The 19,698-nt window shown below is 40.8% G+C and overlaps 1 protein-coding gene across 2 annotated transcripts in view; it reads left to right on the forward strand.

The window, feature by feature from the left end:
- Positions 1–19,698, forward strand: part of ARID2 (AT-rich interaction domain 2) — a 176,285-nt gene that overhangs the window by 86,307 nt on the left and 70,280 nt on the right. For both annotated transcript variants that reach the window (XM_060244949.1, XM_060244950.1), the window contains 2 exons: positions 3,261–3,394; positions 3,510–3,728. In XM_060244949.1, the coding sequence (XP_060100932.1) occupies positions 3,261–3,394; positions 3,510–3,728 (353 nt within the window). The remainder of the gene's footprint in view (positions 1–3,260; positions 3,395–3,509; positions 3,729–19,698) is intronic.

The raw sequence follows: 19,698 nt of genomic DNA on the forward strand, positions 1-19,698 counted from the left end.
ATTTGGTATTTTCCCTTTTGTTCTTATCATATTCATCAATTTCTGAAGTTTCGGGATTAACTTCTCTTAGAGGGTTTTTAAAAATTTAGCTGTATATCCATCTGGCCCAGGTGCTTTTCCATTTTTCATTGCATTAATTGCTGCTTCAATTTCTATTTTTTCAATTGGATCGTTCAAAACTTTTTGCATATTTTCTGCTAAGGGTGCTATTTTTATCTTTTTTAAGTATTCATCCATCTTTCCTTTCCTTATTTCAACACCTTTAAATAACTTGGCATAATACTTAAAGAATTTTCTTTTTATTCCTTCTTGATCTACCACCTCTCTTCCATCCACCACAATTTTATTAATAATTTTACTTTCTCTCTTTTTCTTCAGTTGTCAGGCCAAATATTTTCCGGGTTTGTTTGCTCCCTCGAAAGATTTCTGCTGCGATCTTTTCAAATTCCATTCCAGTTCTTTATTTAACAAATGTCTCATTTGCGTTTGTAATATTGTAATCTCCCTTATAATTTTCTTTTTCCCTGGCCTTTTTCTCAATTCCCCTTCTTTTTTTTATTTCATTTTGAATGACCAACATCTTTTTTCTTTTGCCCTCTTATCTTTGTTATTCAGTGTAATCAATATTCCTCTCATTACTGCTTTATAAGCATCCCAGACCGTCTGAAATTCTATATCCTCTTTATCATTTATTTGGAAGAAAGCTTAGTTTCATTTTCTAGAGATGTCACTATTTCTTTATTCTGTAGTAAATCTTCATTCAATCTCCATCTTTTCAACTTCTTAGATAATTTTGTAATCCACATTATTGGGTTATGGTCAGCCCCAATTTTAGGTAAAATCTCTATTTTCTTTGTTATAAGGCCTAAGTCTTTAGTGCCCCACAACATGTCAATTCTGGAAAAAGTTTTATGTCTTGCTGAAAAAAAAAGATATAGTCCCGCACTTCAGGGTTAAATTTCCTCCATATATCCTCAAGGTATGAGCTTTTTGCCTTGCTACACAGAGAGAGTTTGTGTGTGTGGTTTTTTAATTGAGTTGGGCTTGTTATGACAGGGCTCTCCTGGGGGCAACTGGGTTTGCCTCCCCTTTATCACTGTATTAATTCCCTCATGATCTTTCTCAGTAGGAAAGAATGTGAACTATTGAGATGAGGAATGACAACAATCCAATTAGATGGATTAGACTGAGAATGTGTGTCCAGACCAAATTCAACCAGCACATTTTCTTTGATTTTTATTTCACATTTCACATTTTCTTTGGTTTCCTTTGATTGATTGAGGTTTCTGAACGTAGACTTCCCAGATAGTAGGCTGATAGTACATGGTTGTCTATTCTTTCACTGCCTCATAGTAGTTATAGTTATTTCTCTGGGGAAGACTATAGCTTTGTAGATGAAACACATAGCCCTCAGTCTGTGCCATGGTGCCTTCACATGTTCTTGACCAGCACACAAAGCATTTGACCATGAGTTTTCTGTAATGAAGTCAGTAAATCAAAAGTAGGTTTGCAGCTTACAGATACATACACCTGAACAGTATACTCGATATTGCTACTGCACAGACATTGTCTCCAGATTTTGATTCAATGATTCAGAGCAAGAGGTGTCAGTCATCAGAGATAGTTAAATAAAATACTGCAAAAGTTCTAATCTTTTAAGCATGTTTTATTTTAAGTTTTTTTTAAAAAATCTTTAATTGTGCTTGTCTGTATCCTTTATAAAGCTTACATCTCCACTATTTGGCATTACATTTTAGTTTTAGATTGTTGTTTTAAATCAATGTATAACTTAAATGTTGTTTTAAATTACCTTATATTGTATATTTTATATTGTATAATTTTATCGAACTCTTGTCAGCCGCCCTGAGCCTGCCTAGGCGGGGAGGGCGGGATATAAATAAAATTTATTATTATTATTATTATTATTATTTTATGACACACATTACCTGGTCCGACTAGGTCCCATTTTTATGTCAGATCTGGCCCTCATAACAAATGAGTGTGACACCCTTGCTCTAATCACTTTACCACATTGGCACTCATGGAGCATAACATGAGTATATTACAGTATCTGCTTGAAAATGCTTTAAAATATTTTCAGAATGTTTAATATCCTTGAAGCTGGTGGTCTTTTAACATCTTTTCAACCTTGTTTTAAGCTATTCATTCTTTGAGTTGTTTCTTCAATTTTTAATTGTATTATAAAAGCCCTTAAAATGAGGACTAAGCAGTGTGGGGTAGAAATATAAAATAAAACTACAAAGATGAACACAAAACAACATATGAAAATGATAAAAGTGCTAGATATTGTTATTTTTTTATATGATACAGAAATGCACATTTCCTTTTCATTGCTTGTACAAAATAACATTGAATGTGATTATGAAGTGGTAGGTTACTTCAAGAAAGAAGAACAGTGGTTATGACTAGATTGATTAAATCAGTTGTATTAGAGAATATCTGAAAATGCCTGGGTAATCTATTATGACTAGTAGGACTGCCCTCTTGAGTTACCTGAGAGTTAGTGGGGTGAATCCTATCGCCATAGTACCACTCCACTGGGCACCATTTGTTTTTATGTATTAATTGAAATATTTATACCTCACCTTTTATTTTTGCTCAAGTTTGGAGCCTCTCTCCAATCTGAAGAGCCTTCCTCCCACTTAAGTGAAGTAGCTTTTCTAGTGGAGGAGTTGTATCAGTTTTTTATAAAAGATACCTTCTGTTGAAGTAGGCATTGTTTTAATGCTGTTTATAGATTATTTTGACAGTCCAGATCAAACAGTTAAGTCAGGGGATGACTGGAATAAACAATGAACATTTTGTTCATATCTGTGATTAATTCCCATTGACCTTGAATATCACTACATAATTTAAGGATGTGTCTACGAGCTTCTGTAAAGGATGTAGTTAACACACTCAATCTCTAGGTGTATCTATTAAAAGTGAATACTACAGTGAAGTTTTTAAACAGGTTTATAATTAGATTGATACCTGAAATGCAGTGAAAAATGAATGCAGTTAAACAGCTTATATAAAATCCTTTTGAAGACTCTTTTGTAATGGGATAGCATATTCCAAATCAAAACATAATATTGTAGAAGACTGTTTTAATTCAATATATTAGAAAATGTCTTGAACCAAATTTTTGAAGATTTCCTTCAATAAGCTTTTAAAATGAAAGTAAGTTACAGGTTCTTACAACATTGTAATATAGCGTGGAGTTGTGTATACTGAAAGATCTTTGCTGTTGTTTTCAGTTATCTAGAAAAGTATGAGAAAGTACATCACTTTGGAGAAGATGATGATGAGGTACAACCGGGCAATCCAAAGCCACAACTTCCTATAGGTGCAATTCCATCTTCATATAATTACCAGCAGCACAGCGTTTCAGGTATACTTTGACAAACTAGCTAATTTTAGTAATAGTTTCTGACTCTCATGGACTGAATGGCCCAAAACTTGAAGCTACAGTGTTACTAATGTTGTACTTTTGCTTTCATAAACAGATTTTCTTCGACAAAGTTATGGGCTATCTATGGACTTTAATTCACCAAATGACTATAATAAACTGGTGCTTTCTCTGTTATCTGGACTCCCAAATGAAGTGGACTTCGCTATTAATGTGTGCACTCTTCTGTCAAATGAAAGCAAACATGTTATGCAGCTTGAAAAGGACCCCAAAATCATCACTTTACTGCTAGCTAATGCTGGAGTATTTGATGACAGTAAGTTTATGATTTCATATAGCCTTCTAAAGAATAATCATATATTGTTATAACTGCTGTTAGTGACATTCTCTTATTTGTTGTTCAAGCATCCTCTTGTCTTTTTGATGTTTAACCTACCTGTAGCTTGTGTATATTACATTGGCTTTTAATGATTTATGCAAATATTTGCTCTATTTCTGGGCAGTAAAGTGTATGAATTGTTAGAATCTCATATTTTGCACTACCATTACTCCAAGTACAAGAACTTGCCCTGCAAACCAGACATTATTGTGCACAGATACTGGCCTCTACTGATGAGGTGATCCACTGAGGTCAAAGACTGTGCTGAGAAGATTCTATGACTTAGGAACCTGACCTGTTTTTGATGAAGTCCTTCGGTATTTAACATTATTCTGTTGGGAGCCAGGATGTTTGATTGTGTGGTACATGTTTATGGTGCATGTTTATGAGAATCTCTTTGAAAATTGCAACCTAAGAAAGAATAGTTTAAATATGCTTTTGTTTATTGGACTTTTACAGGATACGATTTGGAGACTTTTCAATGAATGTCACTTTCATCTATTTGAATTCCTTATAGGGTTGGATCCCATGGATTCATTTCACTAGTGGAGGCATTTTGTTATTTGTGGCATTGTTTTTCTAATTTTGTAATCCACCTTGAGTCTCACTGAAAAAGCAGTAAAGTGAGTAAATTAAATAAAATTTTCTGTGATGAAGGGACATCTTGCAGAAGAGCCTCTTTCATAGAGATGTAAAATTTCCGGAAATTTTGATGCTCAGAAAAAAACCAAGTTTATTTCCAGAAAAAAACAGAAATTTTTGGGAAAATTGAAAAAATGCTACATTAGCACTTTTTTTGTTTTCCAGATTGAAAGTCATTCTGTTACTTTAGGAACATAAAATATTACTATTGACAATTTTACTTGGCATGAAATTGTCACAACTAGCGTATTAAAAATATCGTGTATCCAAACAATTATTACAAATTTACTTTTAAAATAATATTTATTTGTAATTGTAACAAATGGAGCAACAATCTCCTGAACTGTTTACTAGTTTATGTGGAACAGACAAAAAAAAATTCACACAGCAATTTTTAAAAATCCAGAAGTAACAATTAATCATATTTTCTCTCTACAGTATTAAATAAAAATAAAAAACTCATTCTCATAAAAAGAATTGAAGAGGGGAGAAGTATATAGAAGGGAGTGTAGGACTAAGTTTCAGTGAATGGGCATGACCTGGGACTTTCTTGTCCTCAGTGCACAGAAATTAAAATAATCTGATACCATACATATTTTTTTAGAATGGATTTGGAAAATATTTGGACACCTTGTCTTAAAATTTTATTCATCATGTTAAAATACAACATTGCACAATCAATTTCTTTTCTTTTTTTCAATTTTTCAGGAAAAAAAATTAAAAAGGCTTCAGGAAAAAAGGGGGGGTGCGTTTCGAGATTTTCCTTTTTTTCTGGGTCTTCACATCTCTACTCTTTCATCAGGAGAAAGCATGTCCCTTAGCAGAATGGATCCACAGGGTCCATTCCTGCATTTCATACAAGCTGGACTATTTTTAACATCTTTCATGCTTTGCAGAAAGGTGTGGCCATTCTCTGCTTCATGTGGGATAGGCTCTAGATATAGGACTTGTTTGCTAAAAATTGGCTAGAGCTTGGGAATTAATAAACTCGTGACATCAGTTTTGTAATATCAATAAATGAGATGTGTTACAGAAAAGTTGTGCTCTTGAAATGAAGAAGACCACATATTATACCCCACCCTTCTCTCTGAATCAGAGTCTCCGAGTGAATCTCCTTTATCTCCTTCCCCAACAACAAACACCCTGTGAGGTGGGTGGGGCTGAGAGAGCTCTCATAGAAGCTGCCCTTTCAAGGACAACTCCTATGAGAGTTATGGCTAACCCATTCAAGCAGCTGCAAGTGAAGGAGTGGTGAATCAAACCCAGATAAGAGTCTGTACACTTAACCACTACACCAAACTATGCTAAACATAACTGTCAAATATGCCATCATATTATATCCTCATACCAGTATCTACACTGAGATGGATTAAATTTTATCTTGACCCTTTCAATGATGTCCAGGTAGGACTACTACACTTTCTGTATGTAACATATGGAAGACAACCAACTGCAGCACCGTCTTTACTCTATAAGAAGGTCTTAGAAAATTAATTCATTTTAATAATTTATTTACTACTTCAGAAAAAACAAGTTCTGGAAGTGGTTTGCAAAAAGACAAAATTACATAAAACTTGCTAAAATATTTTATCACAGCTTCCTAAAATATATTTCATGTTGCATTCTCATTTTGCAGACCTTGGGTCTAGTCTTCAGATTTCAGAATAAGGATAAGAATGTCATTCAGTTCCCATATAGGTGTCTATAAGATTTCCAGTTTCATGTAAGACTTCTTTGTAGCCTCAGTGCATCATACTGATGGGAAAGTAAGTATGAGCAGAATAGATTTGGGGAAATTTCTAGAGCTAACCTCAAAAAGGATTTTTCTCACTTGGAGGCATCTTAACATGGGTGAGTCCCCTCTATCCATCAAGAAAACAGGACTAAAATTCTTCCAGGCTTCCTGTCTTCTGGGTGGAGTTGCCCACTTTCCTCATTTAGTTTCCTGTTTTATTTAAGGAGATCAGGCTTCTGTAGCATCCTTGCTGAGCAACTTCTACAACTCAGCAGAAGGCACCTAATACTCCTATTTCTATGCTTTTATATCTCTCATTTCTTCTTCATCATTTATTTATTTTGCTGTCAAGTCACAGCTGACTTATGGCAACCCTGTGGGGTTTTCAAGGCAAGAGATGTTCAGAGGTGGTTTGCCATTGCCTGCTTCTGTGTCATGACCCTGATATTCCTTGGTGGTCTCACTTGTTTAGTTTCCAGGATCTGATGAGAATGGACTAGTCTAGGTTATCTAGGTCAGGGCTTTTATTCTATGCAGTACCTCAATTTCTTCTGCAACAAAGCCTTGAACAGTTTTATTTCCAAGGAGAAAGGGGACTCCCTTGTCCTTCCAGTCACTGAAGGAAGAACTATTCCCCAGTGCAGCTTGGTAGCTCTTCTCCATCATTAGAGAGCCCAGGAATGTTTATCCATACCTGGACTACCTGCCAATCAGCTCTCTGACCCTAATATAAGTACACATGGACATTCTGTCCAGTATTCAAATTTAGTCCTTCATGGATTCCTTCATCAATTCAGCCAAAAACAATTAATTCCATCACAGTGGATAGAGCACCTGGGGATCACAGTAGATCCCCTTGTAAACAGGCTATACCTGCCAGAGAAGAACCAGAAAATCTCAGGCATAGAAAGACAACTGATACATCACTGACTCTAGCAGGACTGCAACGTCTAATGATTGCTAGTCTGGACTCAGTTCCTTGGGCAAAGTTTCACTCTCATCCTCTGCAGTGGTGGTTCCTGAGACCTTTCCAGCTGCAGATGCTGCAGAAGACAGATATTCTCCTCTTTATGTATTTTATTTTGCTAGATTTTTATCCCACCTCACCCATGCATGCAGGGTTCAGGCAGCTCACAATAATTAAAACACAGATAAAGCAGTTAAAATAACAAAACCTTCCATCAATTATACAACAGTGGTAATAATTCAGGATTAGATTTTTTAGATTTTTTAAAATTATATTCTTCAACTCTTAAAACCGTTATTGGTTCAAGAGGCCTCTGCCCAACGTCAGAGATCCAGTAACCTCTCCAAGCCCTCATTTGACAAAGAGTGCCAACAAGCAAGAAGAGATCTAAATTCAGCCTATCATGTTTATAAGAATTCTGTGGGCTCTAAGAAGTCATACAAAGGATTTTCGGGACCACTGGGTAGATGAACAAAGGGCATTTAAAGGGATTACAGTCCTTTTAAGCACCTTCTGACTAAACTCTCCTCAGCTGAGGCTGGCTCCTCTTGCAGCTTGGTTCAAACTGCTGCAAAAGGAGCCAGCCCAGGATCCGCCAGAGTGGCAGGAGCTGACAACTCCATGCCACCTTGGCTACGGCTTCCAACTTTGTTAAACTAAGCTGCAAAAGGAGCCAGCTCAGGATCAGCTAGAGCAGCAGGAGTTTAAATTGAGCTGCAAGAGGAGTCAGCTCCAGCTGAGGTGGCACAAAGCTCCTAGCCCCCACTACTCCAGTTGATCTTCTCTTGTATCTCTGAGCTTTCTTGCAGTTCTGAGGTGGCAGGGGCTTCAGAGAAACCAGCCCAAGGTGAGGCAGTGTGAAGCCCTCAGCTCCTGCTGCCCTAGCCAATCCTGGACTAGCTCCTCTTGCAGCTTGGCTTAAACTGAATTTCAAAAGGAGCCAGGAGCCCCAGCCAAGGCAGTGCAGAGCTCTCAGCTTCTGCTGCCCTAGCTGATTCTGACTTGCAGCTCTGGGCTGGCAGGAGCTACAAGAGCAGCCAGCCCCAGCTGAAGCAGTGCAGAGCTCTTACCTCCTGCCACCCCGGCTGATGCTGGTCTGATTCCTCTTATAGCTTGATTCTTCATTATACTCTGTAATGGAGCCAGGGGGGAAAATGGGTTTTCTGAATATTCCCCAAATCTCTAAATACCATTCCAGTATTGGGATTTGGGAATATCAGAAAATATCAGTTTTGGGGGGGTTCAATATTGCGTTTTTCAAAAGAACAAGTAGTCCTAAGGATGGATCCATCATTCAGTCCAAAGGTTAGTACTTCCTCCTACTGCTCCCAGGAAATATCATTGCCTTCATTCTTCCCAAAACTAACCCACCCCAAGGAAAATGAGTGGCACATGCTAGATCTTTACAGAGCTCTAAGGATTGGCATAAGAAACACAACATAGACTCTCTTTTTGCCTCACTTAGCCCACTCAGCAAGGGACAGAAAATGTCTAGAGTGGCTACATGTCTGAGGCAGTGCATTTCATGTGCTTACTAAGCTAGCAAGCTCCAGGTACCATGTAGAATTACAGCTCACTTCACTTGTAATGCTGCAACAAATGCAGCATTGGATGTTCGCTCTTCCATTGAAGAAATCTATAAGGCAGCCCATGCAGTCATCTGTTGACAGCAATGAAGATCCTGTGAATTTAGGGGAAGGTGTTTGTGAGTTTCCTGCATTGTGCAGGGGGTTGGACTAGATGACCCTGGAGGTCCCTTCCAACTCTGATTCCATGATTTTATGACATTTGTCACACCCTGCAAAATGAATACTCTTGCCTCAACTAATGCAGCCTTCAGAAGGAGATTATTACGGGAAGCGGTGCAGGTGGACAGATTTTACTACCTGACATGGGATACAACTGCTTTTGGACATTCCTTTTTAAGATGCCCTCCCCCTCAGAGTGAGAAAGAAACATTGGCACTTACGATGAGGGTTTCTTCGGCTCTGAGGAAGGGAGAGCAACTTGTCCCCACCCTGATGTAATGAGGGGAGATAACAAGGTGTTTTCTTCATGTTAATTCCTTCTCATTTTCTGTCCTAATACGTTTCCTGTTCCTAAAATGTTTAATAGTTTACTTAATATTTTAGTATAGATACTGATTTGGAATTTACTGAACTGAGGAAAGCAAGAGCTTAAAAGAAGCCATGTTGGATCAGGACAATCACCCATCCAGTCCAACACTCTGTCACACAGTGGCCAAAAAACCCAGGTGCCATCAGGAGGTGCACCAGTGGGACCAGGACACTAGAAGCCCTCCTACTGTCCTCCCCCTGCACCGGGAATGCGGAGCATCATTTGCCCCAGACAGAGAGTTCCATCTATACCTTGTGGCTAATAGCCACTGTCAGACCTCTGGTCCATATGTTTATCCAATCCCTCCTTGAAGCTGTCTGTGCTTGTAGCTGCCACCTCCCATGGCAGTGAATTCCACATGTTGATCACTCTTTCAGTGAAGAAGCACTTCGTTTTATCCGTTCTAACCTAACTGCTCAGCAAATTCATTTAGTGCCCATGAGTTCTTGTATTGTGAGGAAAGGGAGGAAAGGACTTCTTTCTCTACCTTCTCTTATCACATGCATAATCTTGTAAACCTAACCCCCTCAGTCAGCGTTTCTCCAACCTAAACAGCCCCAAATGCTTTAACCTTTCTTTATACGGAAAATGTTCCAACCTTTTAATCATTCTAGTTGCCCTTTTCTGGATTTTTTCCAATGCTATATCTTTTTTGAGGTGCTGTGACCAGAATTGTACACAGTACTATAAATGAGGCCACACAATCGATTTATACAGGGGCATTATGATACTGGCTGATTTGTTTTCAGTTCCCTTTCTAGTAATCCTCAGCATAGCGTTGGCCTTTTTTATTGAAGTCACACACTATCTCAACATTTTCCGTGAGTTGTCTACCATGACTCCAAGACCTCCGTCTTGGTCAGTCTTCTCCAGTTCAAACCCCATATATGTGTATTTATAGTTAGGATTTTTGGCCCCAATGTGAATACTTTGCACTTGGCCATGTTGAACCTTTTTTGCTAATGTGTGGGTAGTCAATGTGTGGGTAGTTGATGCCCACTCGTCCATTTGGCCATCCTCGAGTGATCCCTTTGGAGTGCCTCACAATCCTCCCTGGTTCTCACAACCCTGAACAATTTAGTGTCATCCGCAAACTTAGCCACTTCGCTGCTTCCTCCCAACTCTAAATCATTAATTAACAAGTTAAAAAGCTGTACTAAGCCCTGCGGTACCCCACTGATTACCACCCTGCACTGTGAAAATTGCCCATTTATACCCACTCTGTGTTTCCTATTAATAAGCTAGCTTTTGATCCATAAAAGGACTTGTCCTTTTACCCCACGACTCTTGAGCTTACCTAGGAGCCTTTGATGAGGAACTTTGTCAAAAGCTTTCTGGAAGTCAAGGGAAAAAACATCTATTGGGTCTCCCTTGTCCACATGTTGTTTAACCCCTCAAAGAACACTAACAGGTTAGTGAGACAAAACAAGATCTTCTCTTACAGAACCCATGCTGAGTCTTCCTCAGTAGCTTTTGTTCATCAATGTGCCTACCAATTCTCTCTTTATAATGGCTTTCACCAACTTTCCTGGTATTGATGTCAGACTGACTGGCCTGTAATATCCTGGATCTTCTCTGGAACCCTTTTAAAGATGCGGGTGACTGTAGCTACCGTCTAGACCTCAGGAATGGAGGCAGATTTTAATGAAATATTACATATTCTTGTCAGGAGATCCACAAATTCACCTTTGAGTTCTTTCAGAACTCTTAGATGTATGCCATCTGTGCCTGGTGACTTATCAGTTTTTAAATTGTCTGTCAGTCGTAGGACCTCAATCTGACTCAAATCTTTCAACAACTCTCCCAAAATCAGTGGTTCTGGTGTGGGCAAGCACTTCTCATCTTCCACAGTTGAAGACAGAGACAAAAAATGCATTCAGTTTTTCAATCATTTCCCTATGGTCTTTCAGTAATCCTTTTACCCCTTGACCATCTAAGGGCCCCACTGCCTCCCTGGCTGGTTTCTTGCTTCTAATGTATTTGAAGAAAAAAATATTGTTGGTCTTTATGGTTTTTGCAGTATGCTCTTTATAGCCCTTTTTTGGCTGCTTGATCACAGGCTTGCATGTTATTTGCCACAGCCTGTGTTCCCTTTTATTAACCTCACTTGGACTAGCTTTCCACCCCTTAAGGGAGTCCTTACTTTTTAACAGCCCTGTGGCACAGAGTGGTAAACTGCAGTATTGCAGTCCTAAGCTCTGCTCACGACCTGAGTACAATCCCAGCAGATCCTGGCTCAAGGTTGACTCAGCCTTCCATCCTTCCAAGGTTAGTAAAATGAGTACCCAGCTTGCTGGGGGGGAAAGTGTAGATGACTGGGGAAGACAATGGCAAACCACCCTGTAAAAAAAAAGTCTGCTGTGAAAACGTCGTGATGCGACATCACCCCAGAATTGGAAACGACTGGTGCTTGCACAGGGGACTACCTTTATACTTTTTTTACTCTTACCTTTTACAACTTCCATTACGTTGTTTGTTAACCATGCAGGCCTTTTTCTATACCTATTTGTGCCTTTCCTGACTTGCAGAAACCTTCTAGGATTGTAGTTTTAAATAGTCTCCAAGCTTCCCCAAGGGTTTTAACCCTGTTTACCTTTCCTTTCAGTTTCCTCTTCACATACCTCCTCATCTCAGAGAAGTTATCCCTTTTAAAGTTAAAAGTGGTTGTGTTGGTCTTTTGGGGCAACTCCCTATTTATACAAATGGTGAAACCAACAACATTATGGTCACTACTCCCAAGTAGTGCAGTCACTTTTACATTTCTCAGCAGGTCTTGGGCATTACTTAGGACCAAGTCCAGGATTGCCTCTCCCATGGTAGTTTCTGTGACCATCTGCTCCATCACACAATCATTGAGAGTGTCTAGAAACATTCTCTTTCTCCTGGTTTGAACACATGATCCAATCAATGTGTGGGTAGTCAAAATCAACTAATATGACACGGTTCTTTTGTCTAGCCACTTTATTTAATACTTTCATTTTATAATTATCCTCTATCTTTTGATTTGGTGTGCGATAACAAACTCCAAGAGTTAAGCCTCCTTTTGGGCCCAATATTTCGACCCATAGCATTTCCAGAAACTAATCTAATTCTCTTACCTTCTCAAGCTTAGTGGACTGTATACCGTCTCTCTGACATAAAGAGCCATCCTACCTCCAACCCTTCCCCTGCTATCCTTATATTCCATGATATATCCTTTTGTCCAGGAATCACCATGTCCCACCGATTTCCCTCATCCCCCCAAGTTTCTGAAATGTTTATGTCTTCCCCCAGCACTAGGCATACCAACTTTTTACCTCGGACACTTCTAGCATTTGTTTTTAAACATCTGTAATTTCCCAGGCATGTTAGGCCTGCAATCTTCCTGCAGCTGCCTTAAGACCTTGCCAGGCAGTCCATATTGTTTGTCACTGTCACAGTGGACTACTCTAATCCATTGTCCTGTAGAAAAGTAACACTAATCCTTCATCTCTTTGAGAGGAGCCATTCTGAACCTAAATTTTTCCTCCAGGACCTCAGGACTACATTTCTCCATATCATCAGTGCCAACATATACCACAACCACTGACTCCTCCCCAACACTGTCTACTAGCCTATCTAGAACATGCATAATGTCCACCACCTTCACACCAGGCAGGCAAGTCGTCATACTGTCAGCATGCAGGTTTTCCACCCAGCTGTCTACCTGCCTAAGTATCAGATAACCATCTACCAAGAGCCTCTGCCCAGGGATGGTTTCTTGATGCAAAAGGTTACCTGTTCACCAACTGAAGAGGTCCCTTCTGAGGGCTAATTCCACATCCTCAGCACAGTGCCCTGTTTCTTCTCAACCGTGCTCCCTGACAGCAGTGGGGCTGCTATTTTCAGAGTGTGACACATCTAACAAGTCCCCAAGAGTGTTCTCCATGGGCCTAACTGACTGTCTCTGCTTCCCCAGGTCAGCTGCCTTGGCCTCAAGGGTGCAAGCTCGTTCCCTGAGAACCAAGAACTCTGAGCATATACCCAAGTGGGCAGATAATTGTACATGTGACACTCAGTGCAAAACACTGAATAGCCTCCAACTCCCTGCTGGCATGCTGCATTAAAATTAAATAATATATATAATCCTCCTTTTAATACCTGTTGTATTTTTGTGACTCTCCTTGTGGAAAATGTACTTACCTTATTGGGAACACAAGGAGACTAGGGCCCTGGTCTCCTTGCCCTGGCTTCCTGGTCCTTCCTGTGCTTCCTGTGCTTCTTTCGAAGCCACAGGCCAAGAGCCCTTTGGCTCGCTCCAAAGGCTAATTCCTCTGGCAAAGTGTAGCCTTACAAATTCAAAGAGGATGGGGCCAACAGTCAGCCCCATGCAACACAGAGACTTCTAATCAGTAACAATCACCTGATGCAATCAGTTGCAGCCGAGTCAAAACAGACATACAGAAACAGGAGTTCCTTACTCCCTAGTAAGCACACACATCCTCAGACTCAACATGTTTCAAATGAGGGAACACGGGTGCCATCTCATGGCCACAGAAATAATAGCAGCCAGAAATTTTTAAACCAGAAATTTTCCAAGCCACATGGCCTAGGTGGGAAGAAAGAAAAGAACAGAGAAAGTACTATGCATGTTAATAATGTGAATTTTATTGGTGAAAGAGGAAGATTTTTTATTGCTAGTGGATCTTCAATTTGTCGATATAAAGGCATGTTTTCAGAGTTGGATGAAAGTCAGAGACCTGAAATGATAGGTGCTAAACAGAAACCCTTACAAGTTTGTGGTGTGGGTGAGATCAAAATGAAATTGCTTACCACTGATGGAGATTTAATGCCAGTAAGACTGAAAAATTTAGCTTATTCACCTGAATCAATTGAGATTTTACTTTCAAGCCAAGTGCTTATAAGAAATAATTATGCTGTATATCTTGATAAAGGAGATGAAGGTGAAATTATTCAGAATTCTGAAAATAGTTTTAAACTGGATGAAAGAAATGGAGCTCATTATATCATGGACTTAAGTGAAAGGTCAGATGCTGTTGATGTTGTGGAAAAGACTGTTTGCCAGACTGAAGGCAGAAAGTGTGATCATAGGAGATGTGTTTATGCTTGGCATGTAAAGTTAGCACACAAAAGCATGCAGAGTGTTGAGGTTGCTAAAGGATTGTGGATTTGATGTTGTGCATTGTGATGAATCCAAGGAAGGATGTGATGTTTGTCTGAGAGCAAAAGGAACTGCACCTTGCTTCAGTGGAAAAAGCAGTGTGCATAATGAAAGGTTTTTGGAGACAATATTCAGTGATGTTATTGGGCCTATAAAAGCCTTGATTGAGAAAAATAAATTCTTCTCAGTTTTCACAGAAGCAAAGACAAAACAGCACTGTCTATATGCTCAAATCAAAGGATGAGACTCTTGATAAATTTAAAGAATATGTTGCCATGGTTAAAAACAGATTTGGGCGTGCACCTCAAAGCTTGCTGACAGATGGACGTGGTGAATATTGCAATACTGAGTTTAAGAAGTTTCTGAACGCGGAAGGGATTAAATACAAAGTGTCTGTCCCATACACTCCACAGCAGAATGGGAGTGCAGAGAGACTTAATTGTGTGTTACAAGAAATGACCAGAGCAATGCTCATGCATTCTGGATTACCTAAAGGCATGTGGGCTGAAGCTGTAAATACAGCAGTGTATATCCACAATAGAATACCTTCAAAAGTAACAGGAAGCCAGGACTTAAGCATGTCAAAACTTTTGGAGCAAAAGCCTATGCATATGTTCCTAGAGAAAATAGAGGGAAGCTTGATTCAAGGACTGAGATTGGATTCATAGTAGGATATCCCTCAGTGGGAAAAGGTTACAGAGTCTATGATCCAAAGCTGAATAAGACTAAACTTTGCAATGTTGTGTTTGTGGATGACAGTAATTTTCCTAGAGCACCCTGTGTACCTGAATCTGATCCTGAGGTTACTGATGATGCTTCTAAAGATAGGTGTAGTTAGTTACCTGTAGTGACCACTGGTGAACCGGCAGGTCTACCTTCTGAAGACTCTAATAAACCAAAAGGGGAAATGGGGACCACACTGCAGGGAGCGACAGAACCTCCACTCATTTTAAGACTATCAGAAAGGAGCACAAAAGGGCAATCACCACAGAAATATGGATACTGTGACACTGTGAGATGTAGAGACTGTGAAACCTAAAGAGTAACCCAAGAGCTGGAAACAAATGTGTGATTTACCTAATGAAGAAAAGGAGAAGTGGATTCAAGCAATGGAACAAGAGATACTATCCATTTATGAAAAAGATGTATGGACTCTTACAAAGCTACCTGCAGGAAGAAAGCCTGTTGGATGCAAATGGGTCTACAAAATAAAGTACAAAGATGATGGAACTATAGACTTGTACAAAGCAAGTCTAGTAGCCAAAGGCTATGCACAAGAATTTGGAACTGATTATTCAGAGACTTTTGCACCAGTTATTAATAGTGCTACACTTAAAACACTACTGAGTATGGCATCATCTAGAAATATGCTTGTAGAGCACCTAGACATTAAGACAGCGTTTCTTAATGGTGAGCTATCAGAGGGAATCTATATGGAAATACCTGGAGATTTTTAAGTCCCTGGCAAAGAGAACTATGTTTTCAAACTCAACAAAGGACTGTATGGTTTGAAACAGGCCGTGAAAAGCTGGTATGACAAAATAACTGAACTACTACAGCAACAAGGATTTGAGCAAGGGAAAGCTGAACCCTGCATGTACACTAGACTCAAAGATGGAGAATATCAATACATCCTGGTTTACGTTGATGATTTGGTCGTGAGCTGCAAGAACAAAGAAGACGTTAAAGACATTGTTGAAAAGCTGAACAAAGAGATTGAAGTCAAAAGACATGAAGATATTGAACACTATCTAGGAATACAGATTGAGAGATTCGAGGATGGAACTTTTCAGCTGTGCCAAAGATGAAAGATTATGAACTTTATAGAATCTCTTGGCATGAGAGACTGTAAGAATCTAAGATACCTCTTGAACCTGCATACCTGAGAGCTCAGGGTGGTCAACCACTCAAAGACATTGAAGAGTACAGAGAAGCTATAGGAAAACTCCTGTACCTGAGTAAAACTACAAGACCTGATATTACAGCAGCTGTTGGAATATTGAGCAGAAAAGTAAGTTCGCCTAATCACCATGATTGGAATGCAGTAAAGAAACTTGCCAGATATTTAAAAGGGACTATGGACTTAAGACTGATCATTGAACCTTCTGAGAATCCCAGACTAGTTGGATACATGGAATCCAACTATGCAGAAGAATCGTGCAATTACAGATCAACCAGTGGATACTTGTTTTTCTATGGAAATGGACTTGTAGAATGGACTAGCAGAAAACAGACTATAGTGGCACAATCTACAGCAGAAGCTGAGTGTGTCAGCAGCCAGTGCCTGCAGTGAACTTGAATGGATTTTTCATCTGCTGAAAGACTTCAAGATAAAAGAACCTGTACCTTTTGTAATGTTTGAAGATAACCAAGCGCGTAATCCTATATGTAAAGGGGAAAGTAGAACAACCAGAAGTAGATCTATTGGTATTAAATGTGAGCTAGTGAAAGATTTACACCAGAAGGGGGCGATTAAGATAGAATATTGTTGTACAGAAGCTATGATAGCTGATATACTTACTAAGCCATTACCTTGTGCTAGATTTGAACGTTTACATGAAATGATGAATCTAGTTGATGTGAATGTTACAGTGAATAATGAGTAATGACTATTGAATGTATAATGACTTTTGCACATTAAACATTGAGAAGGGGTGTTGGAAATATATATCAGTTTTGTATGTCCTTTGCAATGTTCTAAAGTTCCAGTCATTATAGGGTTAACACTGTGCCGGATTCCCTATTGTCTGCATGACCTGGGAAGAAGATATTGACTGCTGTCAATCAAGGTCTAGAAGCGGGAAAACTTGTTTTGTCTGTTTGGTCAGTTAGTCAGGTGACTTCCTTTGTTCAGGCAGAGAGGTCAAGAAGGAGGAGGAAGTAGCCTCCATTAAGCACATGATCTTCTAGTGTGAGGATGTAGTTCTATAGTGTTTGTTATTTTCACCTCCTGGTACCCTTTCCCTGTAAAAATAAATATGTTTTTGCTTTTTCATGTTTAATGCCTCTCAATGATTATTTGATCCAGTGATCTATCGCACTGTTTGAGATAAAGAAATAGAATTTCAAACAGAAATCCCTAACACTATCAATATCTTTCTTGATGTCTACCAGGTTTTTTTTTTTTTTTAAGTGGGTAGGAGCAGGTAGGGCTCTTGCCCAGCAGGACTTCTGATTATTCAGGTGAAGATATGACTCAGTGTTGATTTATTTTCCTGCTCACTCCTTTCCCAGTATAGTTTTCAAAAATTACTGCTCTTCTCCCCTTCTTTGTGCGGCACTCTCTCCAGTGCCAATTGTTGTGGTTGCACTCACTGCTCTATATTAGATTTCCAAATATGCCCACAGGTTCAAAAAGATTAGGAACCCCTGGTTTAGAGCCATGTTCTGTTTTTTGCGCATTCATCTGCTAATCAATTTCCCATACCTTTGTACCTGTCACATAAATTCCTTGCAGAAAATACTGCTGTCTGCAATATTGTATTTATATCAAAATTAGAGATATGAACAACTTTATGCAATGAAAATAATTTCTTCACATGATCTTCTTCGTGGTCTCTGTGCATCACACTGATGGGAGTTAGGCGCCTGCGCCGATCTCGATCGGTAAACTTAAAAGCTGTGGATTTCCGCGCCGACGTCCCAGTGCGCATGCCCAGGAGCCCCCACCGCGCATGCTCACTGGGACGGCACGGACATCCCGCCAGTTCTCTTCTGACCGCCGCGCTGATCAGTCGATCTATTTGCTTCGGTCGGTGAACTTTTCCCTTTCTTTGGTTTAGCATAGTTAGCTGTAGATAGTTTTTTGTAGTTATAGTTGTAGTTGTTAGTTAGCGTTAGCTGCTTGTTTTGGGGGGGGGGGTGGAACGCGTTGCCTTTTTTGTCCCCCCCTTCCTTGTCTCCCCGCCTTTCTGGCGTATGGAAAGGCGGTGGGGATTTTTTCGGCGGTGCTCCAAGTGCGGGAGCAAGATAGCTCCACCTGACGGGCATTCCCTCTGCCTCCTCTGCCTTGGAGAACGACATCGCTCCGACTCTTGCACGCACTGTGCAAAATTCTCTAAACAGACTCGAAAGAACCGAGCGGCGAGGCTTGCGGCAGCCCTCATGGAGCAAACCCTGTCTCCGGTGTCCTCATTGGCGGGAAAGGCGGACCAGCCTGTCGCTACCGATCCGCCATCGACATCGACGTCTTCGATGGTCGATACCGAGCGCCCTCTTTCCGACGTCGAACGGCATGTGAAACGCACTGCCCCGGCTCCTCTGTCGGACTCCTCTATACCAGCTAAGCGGTCTAAAGAGGATAAGGGCCTGGAGAGCGAGAGGAAGAAGAAGGCAAAAAGGCTGGATAAGCCGAAGCCTAAATCCTCATCTTTCGTCGCTCCCGTTTCCCCTCCGGACCCGACGGCTCTGATCATACCGCCGCTGAAGCTGCTCGCCTCCCCGATTCGACCGTTAGCATCGATGTCGACGGAGCTCGTCATCTCCTCCGATTCCGACCAGGAGATCGAGTCCGGCCAGCGTCCCGATATCGAACCACCGTTTCGACCCCGTCCTCGCCCCTCCTGCAGCCCACACTCTCGGGACCGAGAGAGAGGACCCAGGGACCAATCGCCCAAGAGCCGTTCGCCTCGAAGCCAAGACCCTGCACAGATCCCATGGGACCAGAGGCAATGGCAATATCTATATGGAGCCTACCTCATACAACCGTCCTTCCCGTGGCTCCCTCCTCGTCAGCCGGATTGGGATCAATCCTCTGATGCCTCCTACCGGTCTAGGACATCTTACCGTCCTCCACGCCGTACACCTTCCGCTTCGGTGTCGAAGGCCCCCGACGTCGAGGACACTAGACTATCAGCTCGGCATAGAGCCCCAATAGAGAAGCCGAAGCCGAAACTCCCGGTGTCGCTGCCCGACCCGCATCTATCAGACCGTTCGGACTCACCCGCCAGATCATCCAGGTCGCATGAGGGCTCGTCTGCCGACGAGCAGGACACATCTTCACCCGGGGAATCCTCCCCTCCACAGAAGACCTCTGAGGAACAGCCAATTTCCCCGTCAGAGGACTTAAAATCTTACGGGGATTTGGTTAAGCGTATGGCCCAATCGCTGTCGCTCACCACGGTGCAACCCGAACCGGTCATCACCGACACCGTGTTCAACATCGTGCAAAGGGATACCTCCACTGCGGTGGCCCTGCCTTTGACCAATGTCATGATGCACACGGCCAAGGCTTCGTGGGATAAACCCATGTCGACGCCTGGATCATATGTACTGAATCCAGGAAGCGGGGGCGGAGTTCTTTTAT

The sequence above is a fragment of the Heteronotia binoei genome, chromosome 8 (genome assembly GCF_032191835.1).
Source record: "Heteronotia binoei isolate CCM8104 ecotype False Entrance Well chromosome 8, APGP_CSIRO_Hbin_v1, whole genome shotgun sequence".
NCBI classification, from domain to species: domain Eukaryota; kingdom Metazoa; phylum Chordata; class Lepidosauria; order Squamata; family Gekkonidae; genus Heteronotia; species Heteronotia binoei.